Source organism: Zosterops lateralis, assembly GCF_965231275.1.
Source record: "Zosterops lateralis genome assembly, chromosome: 9".
NCBI lineage: Eukaryota > Metazoa > Chordata > Aves > Passeriformes > Zosteropidae > Zosterops > Zosterops lateralis.
The window spans coordinates 728,422-749,903 of NC_139769.1; the positions used below are offsets into that span (position 1 = coordinate 728,422).

General features: G+C 49.6%; 1 protein-coding gene across 1 annotated transcript in view; it reads left to right on the forward strand.

Annotated features, from left to right (window-relative positions):
* The window catches only part of NEGR1 (neuronal growth regulator 1), a gene marked incomplete at its 5' end in the record, with an annotated part of 154,107 nt that extends 136,615 nt beyond the window's left edge, over positions 1 to 17,492 (forward strand). The window contains one exon of the mRNA XM_083867346.1: positions 15,836 to 17,492. Within this exon, the coding sequence (XP_083723472.1) occupies positions 15,836 to 15,960 (125 nt within the window). The 3' untranslated portion in view covers positions 15,961 to 17,492. The remainder of the gene's footprint in view (positions 1 to 15,835) is intronic.
* Between the last annotated feature and the right edge of the window lie 3,990 nt (positions 17,493 to 21,482).

Sequence of the window (21,482 nt, forward strand, 5' to 3'; positions counted from 1 at the left end):
GAACCTCAGAGATGTTCCTGGTAGTTTTTAATAGTCCACACTTTCAATGCGACAATTTTTATACGTGAATTTATATTCTGTATCTATTTTACAGCGGGTGACAGCGGGTGATGCTGGGGGACACTGGTTGATGCTGGGTAACACTGGTGACACCGGGTGACACCGGATGACACTGGGTGACACTGGGTGATACTGGTGACACCATGTGACGCTGGGTGATGCTGGGTGACACCGGGTGACACCAGGTGACACTGGTGACATCAGGTGACACTGGTGACACTGGGTGATGCTGGGTGACACTGGTGACACCAGGTGACACCAAGTGATGCTGGGTGACACTGGGTGATGCTAGGTGACACTGGTGACACCAGGTGACACCGTGTGACACTGGTGACACTGGGTGACACTGGGTGACATTGGTGACACTGGGTGATGCTGGATGACACTGGTGACACCGTGTGACATCAGGTGACACCAGGTGACACTGGTGACACTGGGTGATGCTGGGTGACACTGGGTGACACCGGGTGACACTGGCGACACCGAGTGATGATGGGTGACACTGGTGACACTGGGTGACACGGGTGATACTAGGTGACGCTGGGTGACACTGGGTGACACTGGGTGATGCTGGGTGATGCTGGGTGACACTGGTGACACCGGGTGACATTGGTGACACCAGGTGATGCTGGATGACACTGGTGACACCGTGTGACATCGGGTGACACCAGGTGACACTGGTGACACTAGGTGATGCTAGGTGACACTGGGTGACATGGGTGATACTAGGTGATGCTGGGTGACAGTGGGTGACACTGGGTGATGCTGGGTAACACTGTTGACACCGGGGGACACTGAGTGATGCTGGGTGACACTGGTGACGCTGGGTGACACTGGGTGACACTGAGTGATGCTGGGTGACACTGGTGACACTGGAGGGAGTTCTCTGCAACAAACGGGGTTGAGCATTTTCCAGTCAGGAAACAGGGAGCCATTTGAATGAACTGTCAAAGCAAAGAGCTCTGAAATTTGGCTCTGTACATCATCCTTTAGACTCGAATCTTGCCCCGTTTTTGTGTGGCTGATGAATGTGGTGGTGTTGGGAAAAATGAAATATCAGGGAGATGTTGTAGGAGTGAGCAACGCCCGACCCGCTGGGTGTGAGGATCCCAAACCCAAATCCCTCCCGCCCTGCACGGCCCCATTTGGTGCTCAGATTTCCCAGAATCACAGAACATCCTGAGCTGGAGGGACCCACAAGCCCAAACCCAACAGAAGGAGCCGCGTTTTACCGAGAACTGGAAATCCCACCCTGCTCAGTGCAGATTATCACTGCCCAATTCCCAACCAGGGCTGGGAGAAACCTGAAGGATTTGAGTATTTAGGGGTTATAAAAGGTACAAATCAGGCAAAAAAAAGATTGGTTTTGAGGCAGAGTGTGTCTTATAAGGATATCAGAGTCAGTTTTAAGGCATCCATCTCTGTCCCAGAAGCACCAACATTCTGTACTAATTGATAGAGATTTTCAAAGCCATGACTCTGAACAGAACCTGCACGCCTGAGAACTCCCAGTCAGCTCTGAAAAACCTCAGCCATTGGGGTTTTTTTTTCCTCTCTTCTGTTTAATAACATATGCAAAGCTGAGCCATAATGTCTCCAAAATCCTCAGGATTGAGCTGAAAAGCGAGTGGGGAAGGCTGGGGCATGAAAAGCTCCCTGATGCAAAATCCTCCAGCAGCAGGAGAAGCTGCAGAGCAGCCCCAGGCAGGGAGGGTGAGGGGCTCTGCAAAGGGACCCCCGGCAGAAATCCAGCCCCAAACGGCTCTGGGAGTGGGGGGATCATTCCCTCCTCACCCACAGCAAGAGCTCAGAGTCCTCCCGATGGCAAATCAGCTCCTGCTGCTGAAATAATCCCAAATAATTCATCCCAGGGAATAGGGATTGAAGGCAAATGGAACCACAGAATAACAGACTGGGTTGGGATGGGAGAGACCCTAAATAAATCCCCTCCAGTGCCACCCCAGCCATGGCAGGGACATCTCTCACTGTCCCAGGGTGCCCCAACCCCAATGTCCAACCTTGGGCAGTGCCAGGGATCCAGGGGCAGCCACAGCAAATCTGGGAATTCTATTCCAGGGAATGGATCCCTCACTGGGGTCAGGGGTGGGAGATGGATCCCCCAGTGGGGTCAGGGATGGGAGAACAATCCCTCACAGGGTCAGGGATGGGAGATGGATCCCCCAGAGGGGTCAGGGATGGGAGATGGATCCCCCAGAGGGGTCAGGGGTGGGAGATGGATCCCCCAGAGGGGTCAGGGATGGGAGATGGATCCCCCAGAGGGGTCAGGGATGGGAGATGGATCCCCCAGTGGGGCCAGGGGTGGGAGATGGATCCCCCAGAGAGGTCAGGGATGGGAGATGGATCCCTTAGTGGGGTCAGGGATGGAAGATGGATCCCCCAGAGGGGTCAGGGATAGGAGGTGGATCCCTCCCCAGGCAGCCACCACTGCAGGTGACAAAGGCAGCATTCAGAGTGACAAATCAGTGAAATGTCCAGGCATTAAATGTGCCCCACACGGAGGAGGAGCCCAGGGGGTGGATGGACATTCCCACAACCCTGACAGTGCGTGCACGGCCTGGCTGCAGCCGGCTCTGCCTGGGGGAAGATCTCCATCAAGTTGAAAAGTAGCAACAATTTCAACTCGGGCAGCGTTTGAACGCTCTGGAGCTCCATGAATAGTTAATGTCACGTCAGGGCTGGGAGACAAACGCTGTGGGATCTGAAGAGCAAATAGCTCAGGCCGTGATGAGTTATGTTTGTCCCCTGCACACACAGCCCCGTGGAAATTGCAATCATCCCTCATGAACGGGCTCAGCTCTTACTGCAGGGGAAGGAAGGGTGGCCACTGCCTCGGCTGCTCACGGGGAAGGGACAAGGAAACCTGCTCTGTTCTCCCCTGCCCAGCACAGAAAGGCTGGGGGTCTGCAGAAATGGGGCTGGGGGGTTTCAGGTGTCGGTGAGCCTAGATCCCCTTTATGGAGGTGAATTTTCCCCTGGATCCCGTTTATGCAGGTGGCTTTTCCCTGGAACCCCTTTAGGGAGCTGACTTCTCCCTGGAACCCTGGATGGGTATGGGGGTCACTTTTCCCTGGATCCCCTTTACAGAGGGGACTTTTCCCTGGATCCCCTTTACGGAGATGACTTTCCCCAGATCCCCTTTATGGAGGTGACTTTTCCTGGATCCCCTTTATGGAGCTGAATTTTCCTCTGGATCCCCTTTACAGAGGTGATTTTTCCCTGGATCCCTTTTATGGAGGTGACTGTTCCCTGGATCCCCCTTATGGAAATGAATTTCCCTGGATCTCCCTTATGGAGGTGACTTTTCCCTGGATTCCCTTTCTTTTCCCTGGATCCCCTTTATGGAGGTGACTTTTCTCTGGATCCCCTTTATGGAGATGACTGTTCCCTGGATCCCTTTATGGAGCTGACTTTTCCCCTAGATCCCCTTTATGGAGGTCACTTTTCCCTGGATCCTGTTTATGGAGGTGGCTTTCCCTGGATCCCGTTTTTTTCCCTGGATCCCCTTTCTTTTTCTGGATCCCCTTTATGGAGATGACTTCCCCTGGATCCCCTTTATGGATGTCACTTTCCCCTGGATCCCCTTTACAGAGATGACTTTCCCTGGATCCTCTCCATGGAGGATTCCATCTGGAAGGATGGATATTCCTGCTGGATATCCCTGAGCCTCCCCTGGCCCAGCCTGGGCCCGTTATGATTTGAGGTGTCACTGTAACTTCTGCAATTAGCAAACAGCTGGACTTGGCTGTTTATTTCTTCCACCCACCTTCTTCTAATCAAAACACTGTTGATGATTAATTCCTTGGCTATTGGCACGGTTTGGGAATAAGTTTCCATGGATTATGGAGGGTTTAATGCTCCTATAAAAAGAGAGGAACACATGCACCATGCAGAAATAGGACTAAGAGGGACCCACCAGAAGTGCTTAAGAAAATCAGCAGAAATCCAAATAAACCCCACACCTTAGAAATTCCACTTCCTCAGTGGAAGATTTGCTGCAAAGCGCTTCCAGCCAAAAACTTCCTTCCTCAAACACAAAAAAAAAAAAAAAAAAAAAAAAGGAGAGAAATCACGTTCCGACCTGCTGGAGTCCACATCCTTTGTCAGGAGCACAAGAATGATGTGGAAACCGCGCAGGAACTGGAAAGTTCAGTGTGAAAAATTATCATTGACGCTGCTGTATGACATTGCCTCAACACAGCAGAACCAACAAAGTCTTCCTGATATATGAGAACCATCAAAGGTTGCCGCTGAACACGGAGATTTAATGTGCTGCTTAATTCAAGAGCTTATTTACAATGTCACACGTCACCGGGAGAAAAATGGCTCTGACAACCAATCATTTAGAATATAGGAAGAATGTTTAACAAAAGGTCAGAAGTACAAATATTTTACATATTAACTACTAATAAATTCATTTCCTCTCAAAGTTAGGAGGATCAGCAAATGTCTCCGGAGCCATTTGCAATATTTCAGCGCGAGACCCAACCTCTAATTACCAATGTAAGCTGTAAATAATTGTCAAGTATGCAGATGAGCCGAAAACTCTCTCGAATTAAAGTAATTAGCTCCCAAGTCAAATTTTTCTGTCACATTAAAACGCTTTCCCTTGTCTCTGATGTGACACTTACAAATGAGAGGCACATTGTCAGTGAGGCAGTTATTGCAGGCTGCCAGGATGAGCAGCTCTTGGCTTTCACAGGAGCCTGAGATGAGTTTTTCCCTCCCTGGCTTTGCTGCTCATCCCCTGTGGGAGTGGGGAATTTATCCAGCTGGAGCTCTGGCAGGTGGATCCAAAGTTTTCCCATCCCTTGGTGTGGGGATGTCCCTCATGGAGACACTCAGTGCTTGGCTCTGCCTGGTCCTCCTTCCCTGAGGAGCCTTCCCAGACCTGCTGGTGTGGGATGGAGACGGGAACTGGCCACAGACTGCAGGACTGGGGTGGGGAGTGGGAGTGGGAGTGGGAATGAGAATGGGAATGGGTGTGGGAATGGGAGTGGGAGTGGGAATGGGAATGGGAGTGGGAGTAGGAATGGGAGTGGGAGTGGGAGTAGGAATGAGAATGGGGATGGGAGTGGGAAAGGGAGTGGAAATGAGAATGAGAATGGGAATAGGAATGAGAATAGGAGTGGAAGTGGGAATGGAAGTGCGAGTAGGAATGGGAATGGGAATGGGAATGGGAATAGGGATGGGAATGAGAGTAGGAATGAGAATGGGAGTGGGAAAGGGAGTGGGAATAGGAATGAGAATGGGAATGGGAGTGGGAGTGAGAATGGTAATGAGAATGGGAATGGGAATGGAGATGGGAATAGGAATAGGAATGGGAATGGGAGTAGGAATGAGAATGGGAGTGGAAGTGGGAATGGGAGTGGGAGTGGGAATGGGAATGGGAATGGGAGTGAGGATAGAGGCTGACACTAAAGCTGGTCCTGCACTGCCACAGCAGCTCCACTGCCCTGATCCTGAGATACCCAGGGACACCCACAGGATCCTGGACTGGTTTGGCTTGGGAGGGGCTGTAGAGATCACCCAGTGTCACCCCTGCCCTGGCAGGGACACCTCCCACTGTCCCAGGGACACCTCCCACTGTCCCAGACTGCTCCAACCCCAATGTCCAACCTGGCCTTGGGCACTGCCAGGGATCCAGGGGCAGCCACAGCAAATCTGGGAATTCCAGCCCAACCAGGAATTCCTGCCCAATCTCCCACCCAGCCCTGCCCTCTGCACTGGGATCCATTCCCTGTGTCCTGTCCCTCCATCCCTTGTCCCCAGTCCCTCTCCAGCTCTCCTGGAGCCCCTTTAGGCCCTGCCAGGGGCTCTGAGCTCTCCCTGGAGCTTCTCCTCTCCAGGACTGAGCAGGAACCACAGTGAGATCCCACAGAGGCACCAGGAGCTGCAGGGATTTTTAGGCACCACTGAGTGAGGAACCCCTCAGTGCCCTTGAGCAGTTGCTGGTTTGGGAAATTCTCTGTTCCAGAGGGTTATTGAGACCCTTCACCCCCTTTTCCCCTCTGAGCCTCAATCCCAGCCCCAATCCCCATTGCCCTCTGGGGCTGGCAGCCCCACCACCCTCACCAGCAACAATGATCTGACTTTAAAATCTGGGTGTATTTTTAGCAGCCTGGAATGAGTCTGTGGCTGTTTACAGTGTTTAGCATGAGTTATTTGTCGGGGAATGGGAAAGGTGACTCTGACTGTGGAGGGCAGGGAGGGAAATTCTGTCTCCTTCTTCCTCCTTGGCCAGGGTTCCTACACTCAGTGAACCCAAATTCCCAGGAAAAGATCCCCACAATTCAGACTGGCCCAGCTGGTGGCCATGGTTACCAGGTGTTCATTGCCTGCCTCTTTTTTCTTTTCAGCCTGTAAATATCATATTTTATATTTTACCTCATTGGAAATCAGCATCAGGATGGGTTTTGCATTAGACACAGGGCACATCCCAACTGGCGTGTTCATGACTTGAAACAAGAAATGCTTCTGTCTCATTTTCTGTGCAGGCACAAATGCGGGCTGGGATAATATTTCACTTTAAAACATTGCTGGTGGCAGATCTCGAGTGTTTAAAATACTAAGCTTTCAGATTCCAGCACAACAAACAGCTGATTTTTGCCTCGGCAGCTCCAGCAATCACATTTTACCCCCCTGTTTTCCCATTTGGAGACTCAGAAAACGCTTTTTTATTCATTTAAATTTGAAATAAGGACAAATCAGCATTTTGTTTTGCAGCAGCCCTGTGTGAATGCTGATGGACAGGCCCTGATAACAGCCCTCGGTTATCAACCCCATCACTCTTGTGGGGCTCATCTCCAGGATCTGTGTGCCAGCACTCCCATCCCAGAGGATGATAAAGCCCCTCTGTAAAGCACCTGGCACTTCCCAGCTTTATCCTCACAGCTCTGGCTTTTCCAGGGGGCAGAGCCAGACCTTGGACAGCTCCTGCAATAGTCCTTGTCCTTCCCCGAGGATGTTCAGGGGGATTTGTCTGGGTAGTGCTGAGCTTTCCCTGACAGAGGATTCACAAAAGTGAGATCCTGTCCCAGCCCTGGGAGGGGCTGAGCCAGAGCTCTGTGCCCTGGGATTCCTGGAGCTGGAATTGCTCCTGGGGTGATGCTCATGGGACATTCCTGACACAATCCTTGTCCCTGCAGCTCCCAGCTGTGCCAGGGCTGGACACGCTTTCCATGAAAGAATATTCCCAAAATCCACCCTGAGCCTCCCCTGGCCCAGCCTGAGGCCGTTCCCTCTCCTCCTGTCCCTGTTCCCTGGGAGCAGATCCCAAATCCCCCCCGGCTGTGCCCTCCTGTCAGGGACTTGTGCAGAGCCACAAGGTCCCCCCTGAGCCTCCTTTTCTCCAGGCTGAGCCCCTTCCCCAGCTCCCTCAGCCCCTCCTGGGGCTCCAGACCCTTCCCCAGCTCCCTCAGCCCCTCCTGGGGCTCCAGACCCTTCCCCAGCTCCCTCAGCCCCTCCTGGGGCTCCAGACCCTTCCCCAGCTCCCTCAGCCCCTCCTGGGGCTCCAGACCCTTCCCCAGCTCCCTCAGCCCCTCCTGGGGCTCCAGACCCTTCCCCAGCTCCCTCAGCCCCTCCTGGGGCTCCAGACCCTTCCCCAGCTCCCTCAGCCCCTCCTGGGGCTCCAGACCCTTCCCCAGCTCCCTCAACCCCTAGAAGAAGAAGAAAAACTCAAGATGTATTCTGCAGTTTTTCTTTTGAGACAGTCCCCCTTCTGAATAGGTTTCTGGGCAGAGTCGGTGAGTTATTATTTTTTTCTGAGAAGGCTGCATTGGATGGGTCGAGTTGTTGAGTCTTATTTGGTTCAGCTCATCCTTTGATTAATCGTCATCAATGGCCCATCTCCAGGGCCAGGAACTTCTTTCAGGTGTTGGTTTCCATTATTCTCTAGCTGGAGACACTCAACCTGCAATGCAAGCCTAGTTTTCTCTGGACCGGTGCTCGTTCATTATTTTATTTATATTTTATTCCAGCAGGAATTATGAAATGCAGTCCATCCCCTGTAACACACCCGGCGCATTTCCTGTCTCAGCCTGGAGGATGATTGCATTTGCATAAGAGCAAACAAATCCCCGATTCCTTTTCAGACAACACTCCAAGGTGTTGTTCTCCCAAGGTCGAGCTTTTCCCCAATCCCTCCCTGGTCTCCAAGGAGAGGTTTCTCCTCCTGGTTCTCCTCTCAGGCTGCAGGAGCTGTGCTGGGAAAGATGGGACAGGAAAGACTTATAGATCTGATTGTCTGATAAGAAATAGTGGAGATGAGAAGCCAGGGATATCAATAATAAGAGAGGGTTGGACTGAGACAGATGTAGATACGACCACTGTGGTTAATTCTACAAAATCCGTTTATTTCATCTAAAATGGCAGGTTATAGACTCTTCTAGACAGTTTATAAATACAGACGCATTTCCATTGGCACACAGCACAGAAAGAATGTAAATAGATATTGTTTCACTTGTTTCTTAAGGTGGCTAAAGGGTTCACACCAATAACTGCACCTATTAACTCCTGGAAAATCCACTGTCTCCCATTAACACCTGAACATCTAATTTTTAGCTGCGCCACAGACTTCACAGTTGGCCTTGGTGTGGGTACCCAGGATGGGTAGTTTAAACCTAATTCCAAAATATCTACAGAGACGTAAAAGCTGTGAGTGAAATAGAAATGAAATCCAGCTCTGAGATGTGACCATGGCAGGCAGGAAGACGGGGATGAGCTGGAGATGGGTGGAAGGACAGAAAACAAAAGGCCCCAAGGGTGCAGCCCCTCTCCACCCTGCCAAGGCATCAGGGAAAAGGTGGATGAGAAAAGTCTCTTTAGAGTTTAGGATACAGGATGAATATAGAATATAGAATATAGGATATAGGATATAGAATACAGGATATAGAATATAGGATATAGAATATACAATATAGAATATGGAATACAGAATATAGAACATAGAATATAGAATATAGAACATAAAATATAGAATATAGAATATAGAATATAGGATGAAAATAGAATATAGAACATAGAACATAGAATATAGAATGTAGGATATAGAATATAGAATATAGAATACAGGATGATGTGGGGATAGAGCAGTTCTCATGGGCTGCAGGCAAAGTCTGTAGGGTTTGTATCTGGCGCCGGTTGGTCACTGTAAATTAGAATATTCAACACAAAAGGAGATGGAATGGATTGGAACAAGGGCCTTGTGCTCTTACCTCTCTTACCCCTCTCATCTTTTTTACCTCACACCCTCTCTCTCCCTCTCTCTTTGGGGTTCCCTCCAGCCCAGGCTGGTGGCTGAAGGCAAAGCCCTTTTTTACCCACGGCCCTGCAATAAACCCATGTATTTCTAGAACATCTCAGCTCTGCAGAGTTCCCTCTCCCTGCCCTCCAGGGATGCCCCTACAGAGCTGGTCCAGGCATTCCCTGCCCATCACTGCTGCTGCTGCTGCTCCCTAACAGAGTCTTTTATGGACTGTCGACCTTCTCCTCCGCAGCCATAAATCCTCCAGCAGCTTCAAGTGTAACAGAATGTAGAGATGTTATCCCCAGGCCTCGCCCGAGCCTTCTGAGGCCCATTATCTCCCCATCTTTCCTTTTAAAAGAACCTTATTTGACAGCCCAGCCTTTTTCCAGCTTTTTTTTTTTTCTTTTTTTACCTTACTGCTTTGACCTTGAGTCAGTTTATTCCTTCTTCCTTCTCTGTATATTTTAAACGTTGCACCCAAAAAAAAAAAAAAAAATCCAATTTATTAAGGCTTTCCTTTAGTAAACGATTAACCTGAATATAGTTCAATGAAATGCTTATTAACATCCCCCTGGATAATCCATTTAACAGAATTAGTCTTGCTTATTCAGACAACCTAAAGGGGTCTGTGCTTTTTTGTCTACACAGCATCAGCATTAAAGCTTATAATTATTTCTGGTTAATGCAGCCCTTGGTGCTGGGAAATGCTGGTTTGTGTGTTCCAGCATAGCACTTCTCCTAATCTCCTGTATTAATTAGAGATACCGATATAATATGACTTTGTTCCTTTCTCTTCAGCACCAGGAGAGATGTTTGAATATAATCCTATCTGTGCTAAGGGTGTCTTTAAATATTTCCACAAGTGCTGGCTGATGTAAAACATCAGGATTAGGCACAATAATCCCTAAAATTGGAAGAAAGGAGGGTTTATAATGCCTGGCATTGGGGTGGGGTGATTTTTCCTTTCCCTGGGAGGAGATTTAGGGTCAGTTCCCAACCCCAAATCACTCTGGGGGTCCTCCCCAGCCCTCTGGTGATGCTCTGTGTGTGTTCCTCCCTTCATGAAACATGACTTTCCTCTCCCTCTCCAGCCAATCTGGAATGTGTTTTTTTTTTTTTGGGAAATGCTGAAAATTTGACTTCCCCAGTAGCATGAAAGTGAATTATTCCCCCTGAGTGGCTGCAGCTGACATTTTAAACTCGCTGCGTCTCCTCACTCCTGGGTCATTTGGTATTTCAGGCGTCGTGGAGCTCCTTTTAATCTTTTTTCAAGATGATGGAAATTCACTTTTCTTTTAAGGCGTTTCGAGGTATCACTCCCAGGGGCTCTGAAGTGAATTTGCAGCACCAGACCATGAAAAATCATGGAAACATTTAAGCTGGAAAAGCCCCTCCAGAGCATCAAACCCAACCACTGTCCCCAAGTGCCACATTTTGGGGCTTTGAGATCCCCCCAGGGATGGGGAATCCAAATTTCCCAAGGCTGGGCAGCCCTTTCCATGGAGAAATTCCTGATGTCCAATTTTGGCACAGCTCTGGTTCCCCTCCCCAAACCCTCTGTGAAATCATTTCTGTGTGATGGGGCTTATGGAAATGCCCAGGTGTAATCACAGACTGAAATAATTCCAGCTTTTATTTAAAGCCTAATCACACATTCCTCCACCATTACCTCCCTGCATAAATATTAAGACTGGGAGCTCGTTGTTGTGTGTGTGTGTGTGTGAAACAGTGACATGGTAATATTTCAGTAGAGGAAAAAAATAAAATAAAAAATTAAAAAATAAAAAAGGCAGCTGGTTTATGCTGTTCTCAAACACTTAAAACCTTTTCATTTTTTTTTTTAATCCCTACGCTGAGGGTTCAGCCTGACACAGAGAAACCATCAAAAAGTGCTTTGAAAATTACCAAGTCCAAGAACAAAGTGACCTTGCGTGGCCTCACAGAGAAAATGCTCAGAAAAGCAAGGGATGCTCAGTCCTTACCAAAATAATTACCCAGAGTAGATCAAGGACTGGGCTTACACCACGCTAAGGGTCTTTAAATTTTAAAGGTGTGTTTGTTTTGAAAGTTTATGTATCAGCACAAATCTAGGGAATTTTTATTAATATCCAGCAAAGGCGTTTTGCTTGGCCAGCAAAGAATTCAGGGAAAGTCAATCAACGTTCTGAGGAGGGGAAAGGAGAAGTCTGCAGGAGATTATTAATTTTTAAGCATTTTTAAGTGTCTGGCCCAATATTTTAAGCTGTGTGTCATCCAGCAGGCCTCGTGTGACATTGTAATTGATAATTAAACTTCTCCAGGTTTGCTTCTCTTCCTCCAGGTTTCTTCCCCATCCAATTCCTCTGCTTAGGCAGCTTTGGGAACTGTAACTCTTTTCTATTATCTCCCCAAGCCAGTGCATTTTCCCCCCATTAACTCCCCTCTTGCCTCTGTGCAGAGACAATCCAGGGATGATTTAATAAGCCTCGCAAAGACAGAGCTGGTTCATATGCAGGAAATCAGATTTACATAATTTTCCGCTGGCTTTTATAGCCACCGCAGCTCGAATTATCTTTAAGTTGGGGAAACTCTTTTCACGCCACGAAATGAAAGAGCACCTGTGTTATGCTTCAGCTTCCTCGCCATAAATTAAAGGTTGATTTGCCATCCTGAATTAGCACAGAAAGTCCCTTTTTTTAATGAGAGGAGAGGAAGTGGCCTGGCCTGCAGTTAGTCACCGTCATCAGTCGCTAAACTGAGCTGCAAAACCAAGTTTAATCTTGTTTTGTTTTGGGGTTTATTACCTGAGCCTTTGTGCATGGGGGGAAAGCAGAGGGGTTTTGGGGTTGTGTCACACCAAATAAAATGTCACACGGTGTTGCAATTTTTTCCGTGGATGGCAGGGACAAAGAACTCTGCAGAGCTGAGATGTTCTAGAGACACGGGGGTTTATTATTCCAAGGGTGGTGGGTAAAGAGGGCTTTGCCTTCAGCCACCAGCCTGGGCTGGAGCAAAGCCCTAAAGAGAGAATGGGGAGAGAGAGAGAGAAGAGAGCTCAGGGGGAAAAACGGGGCAGGAGCAGGAAAAACGTGGGGAGAAAACAGGAGCAAGTGAGGTGAGAGAGAGGAGAGGGGATGGGCCAAGAGAGGTGAGGGAAGAGGGTGAGAGGGCCAGAGGAGAGAGGGGAGGGCAAAAGGGAGGAGAGCCAGGACAAGAGGGCGATCCTCTTGTTCCAATCCATTCTATCTCTTTTTGTGTTGAATATTCTAATTCACATTGACCAACCCGCGTGAGATACAAAACCTACAGACTTTGCATGCAGCCTATGAGAACTACTACATCACCATGTCATTTTATATTCTAAACTCTACAGACTCCTTTCTCATGCCCTTGTTCCCGGATGCCTTTGCAGGATGGAAAGGCAACATTCTTGTCTTTTGTTTTTCTGTCTTTTCACCCATCTCCAGCTCATCCTCGTCTTCCTGCCTGCCATGCTCACATCTCCAAACTGGCTTTCATTCCTATTTCACTCAGGTTTTACATCTGCAGTATTTCTTGCCATGCAGTCATATCCATAAGTCCTTCCTGTCCCATCTTTCCCAACAACACGGCGCCGATGGAGCTCCAGGGCTCTGCACAGACACCAAAGGGAGGGTTGTGTTCCAGGGTTTGGGCTGAGCTGGGGCTGGGGAGGCTGTGAGAGCAAACAGGGGGAGGGAACAGCTCCTGGTGCTGCCTGTGCCTTTCCAAGAGCAAACCCATGGATTTCACAGGATCCTGGGATGGTTTGGGTTGGGAAGGACCTGAAATCCCAACCCATTCCTGTGGGGATTCACAAGAGTAAGACAGACTGAATTAGCACATCTAGTCTGGTGACGAGGATGCCTTAACGAGAACAAACAGAACTTTGAGCTCAGGAGAAGATGGGATTAAAAACTTGCTTAAAAGAAGAAGATTCAATCGACCCCCTAGATGGATGTGTTGAAAAATGTATGAGTTGTTTGTATGATCTTTTAGCTTAATTGTTGTAGTAGAAATTATTAACCTTAATGAAATGGTGTGTAAGTTCTTGGGAAGCCTGAGTAAAATCGGATTCTGATCATGGTGTTGTGGTTCGAAAGCAAAACGAATGAGAGGCTCCAAGTCAGAGATATAATTTAATAAGAAGAAAGGTTAAAAGGTAAAAATAAAATAAAATCAATGCAATAACACAAAGGAGCAGTGCCAGAGTCAGAACACACCCTGAGCAGGGTGGGGGGAGCAGTCCAGGTGAGGGGCTCTTCCTGAAGCAGTGATCCCACAGAAAGGTCTGGGAGCTCTGCTCCTCTGGGAATCCAGTGGCTCAGGGCTGCTTGTCCTGTCCCAAATCCCAGATTCTCTCCAGGTGGGAATGCTTGGCTCCTCCCCCTGGGCATTGGGAGCATCTCCCAATGGGATGAGGAGTCGTGCAGTGGCTCCTTGATGGCCCATTAAACAGAGAGAGCTCCTGGAGGGAGTTCCCTGTGAGTCCTGGGCAAGGCATTGATGGGCCATGAGCAGGGGACACCCCAAAGGCCATGAGCAGAAGAGGCAGAGGGCCTGGGAAAACACTGCCCCACCTGGTTTCAACAGTTCATGAAGATGGTGATAGAATAAATACTTTGTGTACATCCTACACTGCAACCCAGGACATATGGTCAGTCTCCCCGTCTCTCCTTCAATCACTGATACATTCCCAGCCCTGCCATGGCAGGGACACCTCCCACTGTCCCCAATGTCCAGCCTGGCCTTGGACACCCCAGGGATCCAGGGGCAGCCACAGCAAAGCTGGGAATTCTATTCCAGGGCCTCCCTACCCTCCCACGGAACAATTCCTGCCCCAAATGCCATCTAAATCAACACTCATCCAGCTTAAGGCCGTTCCCCTTGTCCTGTCAAGGATGAGGTTTCTGCCAGGTCCATCCCTGAGGCTCAGCTGGGACTTTCCCGCCCCAGGGACCAGCTCCTCCCTTGCTCCTCAACACTGATTTCCTGCACTTCCCCTCTTTGCACTTTGTGTGCATTTAGCCAGGAACCCGAGAAAGGCTTTGTGGTAAACAAATAAATACAATTTCTTCAAAATAAGTATTAATGTCTTTGGCTGAGCGCGATTGTCAAACTCTGGCTCCTGGAGTTGGGCAGAAAATGAGAAAATGAGCTGGTTTTTTACACCAGAGCTTCATCCAGTCACCTCTCATTGATTGCACTGCAGATCTTAATGCTGGGGGAACTTAAAAAAAATGGATGGAGAACTTAAAAACGGATCAATTATTCAGCTGGTTAAAAATGAAGCGCTCGCATTTTGAATTGCTCACCTTAAAAAAAATTAAAAAAAAAAAAAAAATTTCTCCTCTTGGAGCGAGTGGGGCTGGGGTGGAGCAGGGTCAGGCTGTGCTCACAGAGGAATTCTTCACCTGCCTAGAGAGGCAGTTTAGGATAATTCATGGAAAATAAGAATTTGGGGATGGGGAGGGAGGATGAGAGTCATGAACATGAACATGAACATGAGCCTGCAGTGTGCCCAGGTGGCCAAGAGGGCCAATGGCCCCTGGCCTGGATCAGGAATGGTGTGGCCAGCAGGAGCAGGGAGCTCATTCTTCCCCTGGACTCAGCACTGGTGAGGCCACACCTTGAGTGCTGTGTCCAGCTCTGGGATCTCAGTTCAGGATGGACATTGAGTGCTGTGTCCAGTTCTGAGTGTCCAGTTCAGGATGGACACTGAGTGCTGTGTCCAGTTCTGAGTGTCCAGATGGACACTGAGTGCTGTGTCCAGTTTGGGATGGACATTGAGTGCTGTGTCCAGTTCAGGATGGACACTGAGTGCTGTGTCCAGTTTGGGATGGACATTGAGTGCTGTGTCCAGTTCAGGATGGACATTGAGTGCTGTGTCCAGTTTGGGATGGACATTGAGTGTTGTGTCCAGTTTAGGATGGACATTGAGTGCTGTGTCCAGTTCAGGATGGACACTGAGTGCTGTGTCCAGCTCTGGCCCCTCAGTTCAGGAAGGACATTGAGATGTTTGAACGTGTCCAGAGGAGGCAACAAAGCTGGTGCAGGGATTGGAAAACAAACCAGATGAGGAATGACTGAGGGAGCTGGGGGTGTTTATCCTGGAGAAAAGGAGACTCAGAGGTGACCTCATCACTCTCCACAACTTCCTGAAGGGTTGTTGTGGACACCTGGGGTTGGTCTCTTTCTCCAGGCAGCACTGACAGAAGGACAGGACACAGCCTTGAGCTGCACCAAGGGAAATACAGGTTGGATATCAGGAAGAAGTTTTTCACATAAAGAGTGATTAAATACTGGAATGGTCTGCCTGGGGAGGTGGTGGAGTCACCATCCCTGGGTGTGTTTAAAAGGAAACTGGATGTGGCACTCGATGCCATGACCCAGTTGAGGTGTCGGGGCTGGGTTGGACTCGATGATCTTGAAGGTCTCTACACATTCTGTGATTCTGTGATTGTGTGATTGTGTGAGTGGGGATTGTCCCTGACCCCTGTCCTTGCCTTGCAGCTCCCAGCACAGCCCAGTACGGGATCACCGGGCACGCCGAGGTGCTCTTCTCCTGCTGGTCCCTGGTGTTGACTCTGGCCTCCCTCAGCAGCATATTCTACCTGAAGAACATCCTTCTGCACTAAAAAAAAAAATGTAAAGAACCCATAAAAAAAAAAAAAAAAAGGCTTTCAAGGATTCTCTGGAAGTGCTGATGGCTGGATTCCAATCTGGTAGAGTTTTTTTTTGTTAAAAGCGGCATGGGATGTAATCAGTGCTTACATGGGGATGATCGCCTTCTGTAGAATTGCTCATTATGTAAATACTTTAATTCGACTCCTTTTTTTTAAAATTTATTTTATTTTATTATTTTTTTTGATTAGCTGCATTACCTTGTGGAGCAGTACACATTGTCCTTTTTCTAAGACGTGAGAACTCTCTGAAAATTACTTTTAGAGGATATTAATTGTGATTTCCATGTTTGTAATCGACGAGTTTTCAGAAGCGTTTCAGTCATGGTCTGCTGAGTCGCAGACCGTAGTTTACAAAACAACAACAACAACAACAACAACAACAAAAAAGGATATTGCAGTAAAAATGTGCTTCTTTAAGGCTGCAATACAAACATTCAGTTCCCTTCTCAACTAGCATTCTATCCAAACTCACACAAAAAAAAAACATTCGTTCTTTTTTTTGAGTAAAAGAAAAAAAAAGAAAAAAAAAAAGAAAAAAAAATTCCAAATAACATTGCCTTCAAAATATTTCCTCAAAATATTACACATATCTAGATTTACTTCTAGCATGATTATTCAGGTTTCAAGAATGAGCCTTGTACTATAACTGCATTGTGCAGTACTGCTTCTGTTCTCCCCTTTCCCTCCCTCCTGCCAATTCAGCATGGTTGTGCCTTCATGAAAACACGACTTTCCTCTTCCTCTCCAGCCAATCTGGAATGTGGGTTTTTGTTTTTTTTTTGGGAAATGCTGAAGCATCCTTTTGAGCATAAGGAATCTCCCCTGGGGAGGACAGAGGTGCTCTGAGGAAAGGCTCCTTCCTCTCCAGGGCAGCACCAACTCCTCCTTGTTCCTCCCTCCTCCTCCACTGACCAGTAGTGACCTCTGTAAAAACAACATTTCCCCTTAGAAAACTCAACTCAAATCGTTTCGTGGCATCTTTAAGAATGTCGGAATGTTCCCCCCCCTGAAGCCAAATCCCCACCTGGCTGGAAAGGTCAGGCTCAGTCCCTTTTGTACCCCTGGCAAAGTGAATTGGTACTTTCCTTGCACTCGGTTCTGTACTGGTTGGTTTAGCGATGATAAAGGATGCTTTGAACCATGAGACACCTGCAGACCCCTGGAGAATCAGGCAGGAACTTTCTAACTCCACATATCCCTGTGGCAGTGAGGATGCAAATGGCCATCCCTGGGCAGGCTTGGCTTGGGGGACCCCCCAGCCCATCCCTGTGCTGCAGCCCCCAGGAGGACACTGCTGCCACACGCCTTTCAAGCTCAGAAATTCTGTATAATTCACTTTATCCTTGGTGTGAGGTGCTGCTCACAGCTCAGCCCTGGCTGAGAGCTGCCACCTGTGTCCTGAGCTCACTGTGGTGGCCGTGGCCAGCAGCCCCTGGACAACACAACATCCATCCCCTGGTGGCCCCAACAGCTCCTGAGCTGCTCACAAAGCAGGAATAACAAAATTGTCATCACAGAATGACAGGTTGGGTTGGGCTGGGAGGGACCTCAAAGCCCATCCCACCCCAGGGACAGGGACAGGGACAGGGACACTCCCCCAGCCTGGCCTTGGGTGGGACAGCACCACTTTCACTGTGATCACCCCCAGGTCCCAGCAGGTGACACAACTTTCCCACTCCCCATTTTTCACAGCAGGTTTTGGCAGTGAGCAGCACCAGCCGAGCACTGGGAAGGCTCAGCAGTCCTCAAATCCCATTTTTTTTTTTCCAACAAGGAGGACCCTGAGTTTCCCAGGCTCTGTCTGAACTGCCCCAATGTGGACTCAGCGCCTCTGCTGTCCCTGCTGAGAAAGGGGATGAACACCCAGAGATGTTCACTCCAGAAGGTGGCAATAAAACCTCCTGGGTGACTTTGCCTGTGCTCAGTGACACACTGCATTATTCCCTTTATTATTTACAGCCATGTGCCAAGCAGTCGCTGTTTTCAGAAACGTGGCGTTTTTTTAAAACCTGGAATAACATGAAACAAACCCCTTCTGCAAGGAAAAGGTTCAAACTCAACTCAAGAGGAGTTTATCAGGCCTGATACCCCCGATCTCTCTTGTATTGCAGCTTTAAAGTGCTCTGTTTTAGAACCCATTCACTAGAAGCAGTGGTGCTGCAGGAAGTCTTGTGTCAGTGCAGTTTTCTGGAGGAGGAAATGAGGATGTGGCTCACTCAACCCCTGTGTGTGTAAAACTGGGAGAGGGTTCTATGCTGTGGCTGGATCCAACCCTGCATTCCAATGGCACGTTGCATTCCAGTGATTCCTGGCGTTTGGAACCAGATTCCTTCCAGCAACAGAATAGAATGAGCAGCAGCTTTATTAAATATGAACAAAAAAAGAAAAAAAAAAAAAAAAAAAAAGAATATACAGTGAAGCGTTGAATGTTTGCAAAGCCACTGGGTGACACAGAGGAGATTTCCTGTTTGATTTTCCCTTGGTGGGGGGATGTCCTTTTTGTGAAGCCCAAAAAGAAAACTCCAAACCCACACCAAGAGCAGAATTAGGAGCCATGTCTGGGTGCCAGGGGTGTTTTTGTGAGGCAGGAGACTGCTGGGTGTGCGAGGGACAATGAGAACTCTGCAGCCTGGATTTGGGCAGAGCTGGAGCTGCAGCAGAGTGGGGATGGAGACAGGCTGGGACGGGCTGGGAACTGTGCTCCAACACCAGTGACCACAGGGGCTGCAGGAGGGCAGAGAATTTGGGTTTTGCAAGGAGCACCTGGCCCCAGCCCTGCTACTGGTGGTGGGGTGCACAAGAGGTGGGATCTGTGCCCCCAACACCAGCACAGTGACCACAGGGGCTGCAGGATGGGAGAGAGTTTGGGTTTGGCAAGGAGCTCCTGGTCCCAGCCCTGCCATTGATGGGGTGCACAAGGAGTGGGATCTGTGCTCCAACACCAGCACAGTGACCACAGGGGCTGCAGGATGGGAGAGAATTTGGGTTTGGCAAGGAGCTCCTGGTCCCAGCCCTGCCATGGGTGGGATGCACAAGAGGTGGGATCTGTGCCCCCAACACCAGTGACCACAGGGGCTGCAGGATGGCAGAGAGTTTTGGGTTTGACAGGGAGCTCCTGGTCCCTGGTGGGGTACACATGGGCTGGGATCTGTGCTCCAACACCAGCACAGTGACCACAGGGGCTGCAGGATGGCAGAGAATTTGGGTTTGGCAAGAAGCTCCTGGCCCCAGCCCTGCCATGGGTGGGCTGCACTTTGAGCAGCTTTGGAGGTTTGTTCTGTCCTTCCCCAGAGCTCTGAGCCACCCTCCTGCTGGTGTCTGTCCGACTCCATTGATTCCCACCCTCCCAAGAGGAAAAGAAAATCTTTTAGCTGAGTGTTCCCATCATGGTTATTCCTCACTCAGGGCTGTGTCCCCACGGGGAGAGGTGACACTGCTGTCACACGGCTGCTGGCCCTGGAGCTGTGCTGACACTGGGCCCAGGGATGTCTCACAGCTCGGGAACAAAATGCAGTTTCCCCAGGGTTTGTAGCTTGGCAGGATCCTTCAGAGCCAGACAGCTTTTTTTAAACTTTTCAATAGGGTTGTTGTGGTTGGTTTTTTTTAGAGCCAATGCTGTTTTTAAGATCCAGGAGTGTTAAGCCCATCCCAGTGACAGCTGCTTTTTTTGCACATTTTTCTGAGCGAGTGTTCAAAATAGACAATGGCAAATGTTCTGCTACCAAAACCTCCACTGAGTCCACAGAACTGTGTTATGAAGAATGTGTGTACCAAAATATGTATTTACATGGATAAATATGCCTTAAAGACTAAATATGCATTTACTTCTAAGGCTGGAGCTGCCTCGTGCCCAGTCTGGAGGTAAATAATCCATATTTCACAGCTGCCATGGAGGGGGTTGGTTCTTTGGAGGAGAAAAACAAGGCGGGGTGGGGGGAGGAAAAGCATTTATATAAAAAAAACTTCAATAATTTTAAAATCTTTGCATGAACTGCCATATGTGAGGAGGAGGAGGGAGAGGATGAAGCTGAGCACGGGGCAGGGTGGGGTTGGCAGTGCCACCAAAAACTGCCACATCCTCCTCCCTGTCCCCCTGCACACCCAAATCAACCCCTGGGAGGTGGGACAGGGTGAGGGCTCTGGGTAGTTCCCAACCCCACACCCTCCTGCCAGGCTGCAACACAGGGCCCTGTGAAATGAAGAAAATGTCGACAAAAAAAAAAAAAGGGAATGTAAAAAAATGGGAATTAAAAATTCTCCATTCAGGCTTAGCTCTGAGAGCAGAGGAGTCAGTGCTGGCAGGGAAGGGAGGAAGTGGCTCAGAGTTTGGCCAAGGATGTGGCGGGCAGGGAACGCTGGCTGGGGTTGGGTTCAGTCCTCGTTTGTGCTCCTTCCCTGAGCTCCCAGGGCAGGGCAGGGATTTATTCTGCAGCCAGGAAAGTCCATAATCCACCTGGAAACAGGCAGGGCGAGGCAGTGACCTGGGGCTGCTGGGGAAGGGATTCTCAGCAAATCCTGCTCTGTGTGACCAAGGGCTTTACTGGGGCACCTTCAGCGCTGCCGGTGCCACTCCTGATGCCTAATTCATGAGCAGCTCCAAGGTTCCTTTTTATTAGAAAATTCTCGTGTTAAAAAACGCGGGGATCAGCACATTTGCCACCTCTCATCAGCCTGGGTCTCAGTCATTCATATTTTAGGGGTTGTGAAGGGCTCCTGTCTGTCAGCAGGATGAAAATCTGCATTATGGGGTGAGGGAGGAGCAGCTCCCACCCGCCCCTGCTGCTCTGCCCTTGGCTGGGATGAGCTGGGAGAGGCTGTGGGGTCTCTGCCTGGGGGCTCAGGGGGTGCAGAGCAGCTCCAACTCCTGTCCCCATCACTGCCCCACTTCCAGAGTGACAAACCCAGAGGATTTGCTGGAATTTATTCCGTTCAGGAGGTGGGAGGAGTGTGATGGGCTCTTTGTCTGCACAAATGTGAGCAGAGCAGGGCCTGGGCTGTCTCACAGTGAGCTCTGAGCACTCCCAGGGGCAGCAGTGAAAACAGCACAGATCAGTGAGCCCAGGTGCCCAGGTAGGGTCCCAGGGACAGGGCAGGGACAGCAGGACCATCCCTGCCGGGATGGCACAGGGACAGCCCAGGGACAGTGCAGGGACAGCCCAGGGCCAGAACATGGACAGCCCAGGGATAGCCCAGGGACAGAACATGGACAGCCCAGGGATAGCCCAGGGACAGAACATGGACAGCCCAGGGATAGCCCAGGGACAGAACATGGACAGCCCAGGGACAGCCCAGGGACAGAACATGGACAGCACAGGGACAGCCCAGGGACAGCAGGGCCACCCCTGCCCAGGACAGCCCAGGGACAGTGCAGGGACAGCAGGGCCACCCTTGCCCAGGATGGCACAGGGACAGCCCAGGGACAGCCCAGGGACAGCCCAGGAACAGCAGGACCACCCCTGCCCAGGACAGCCCAG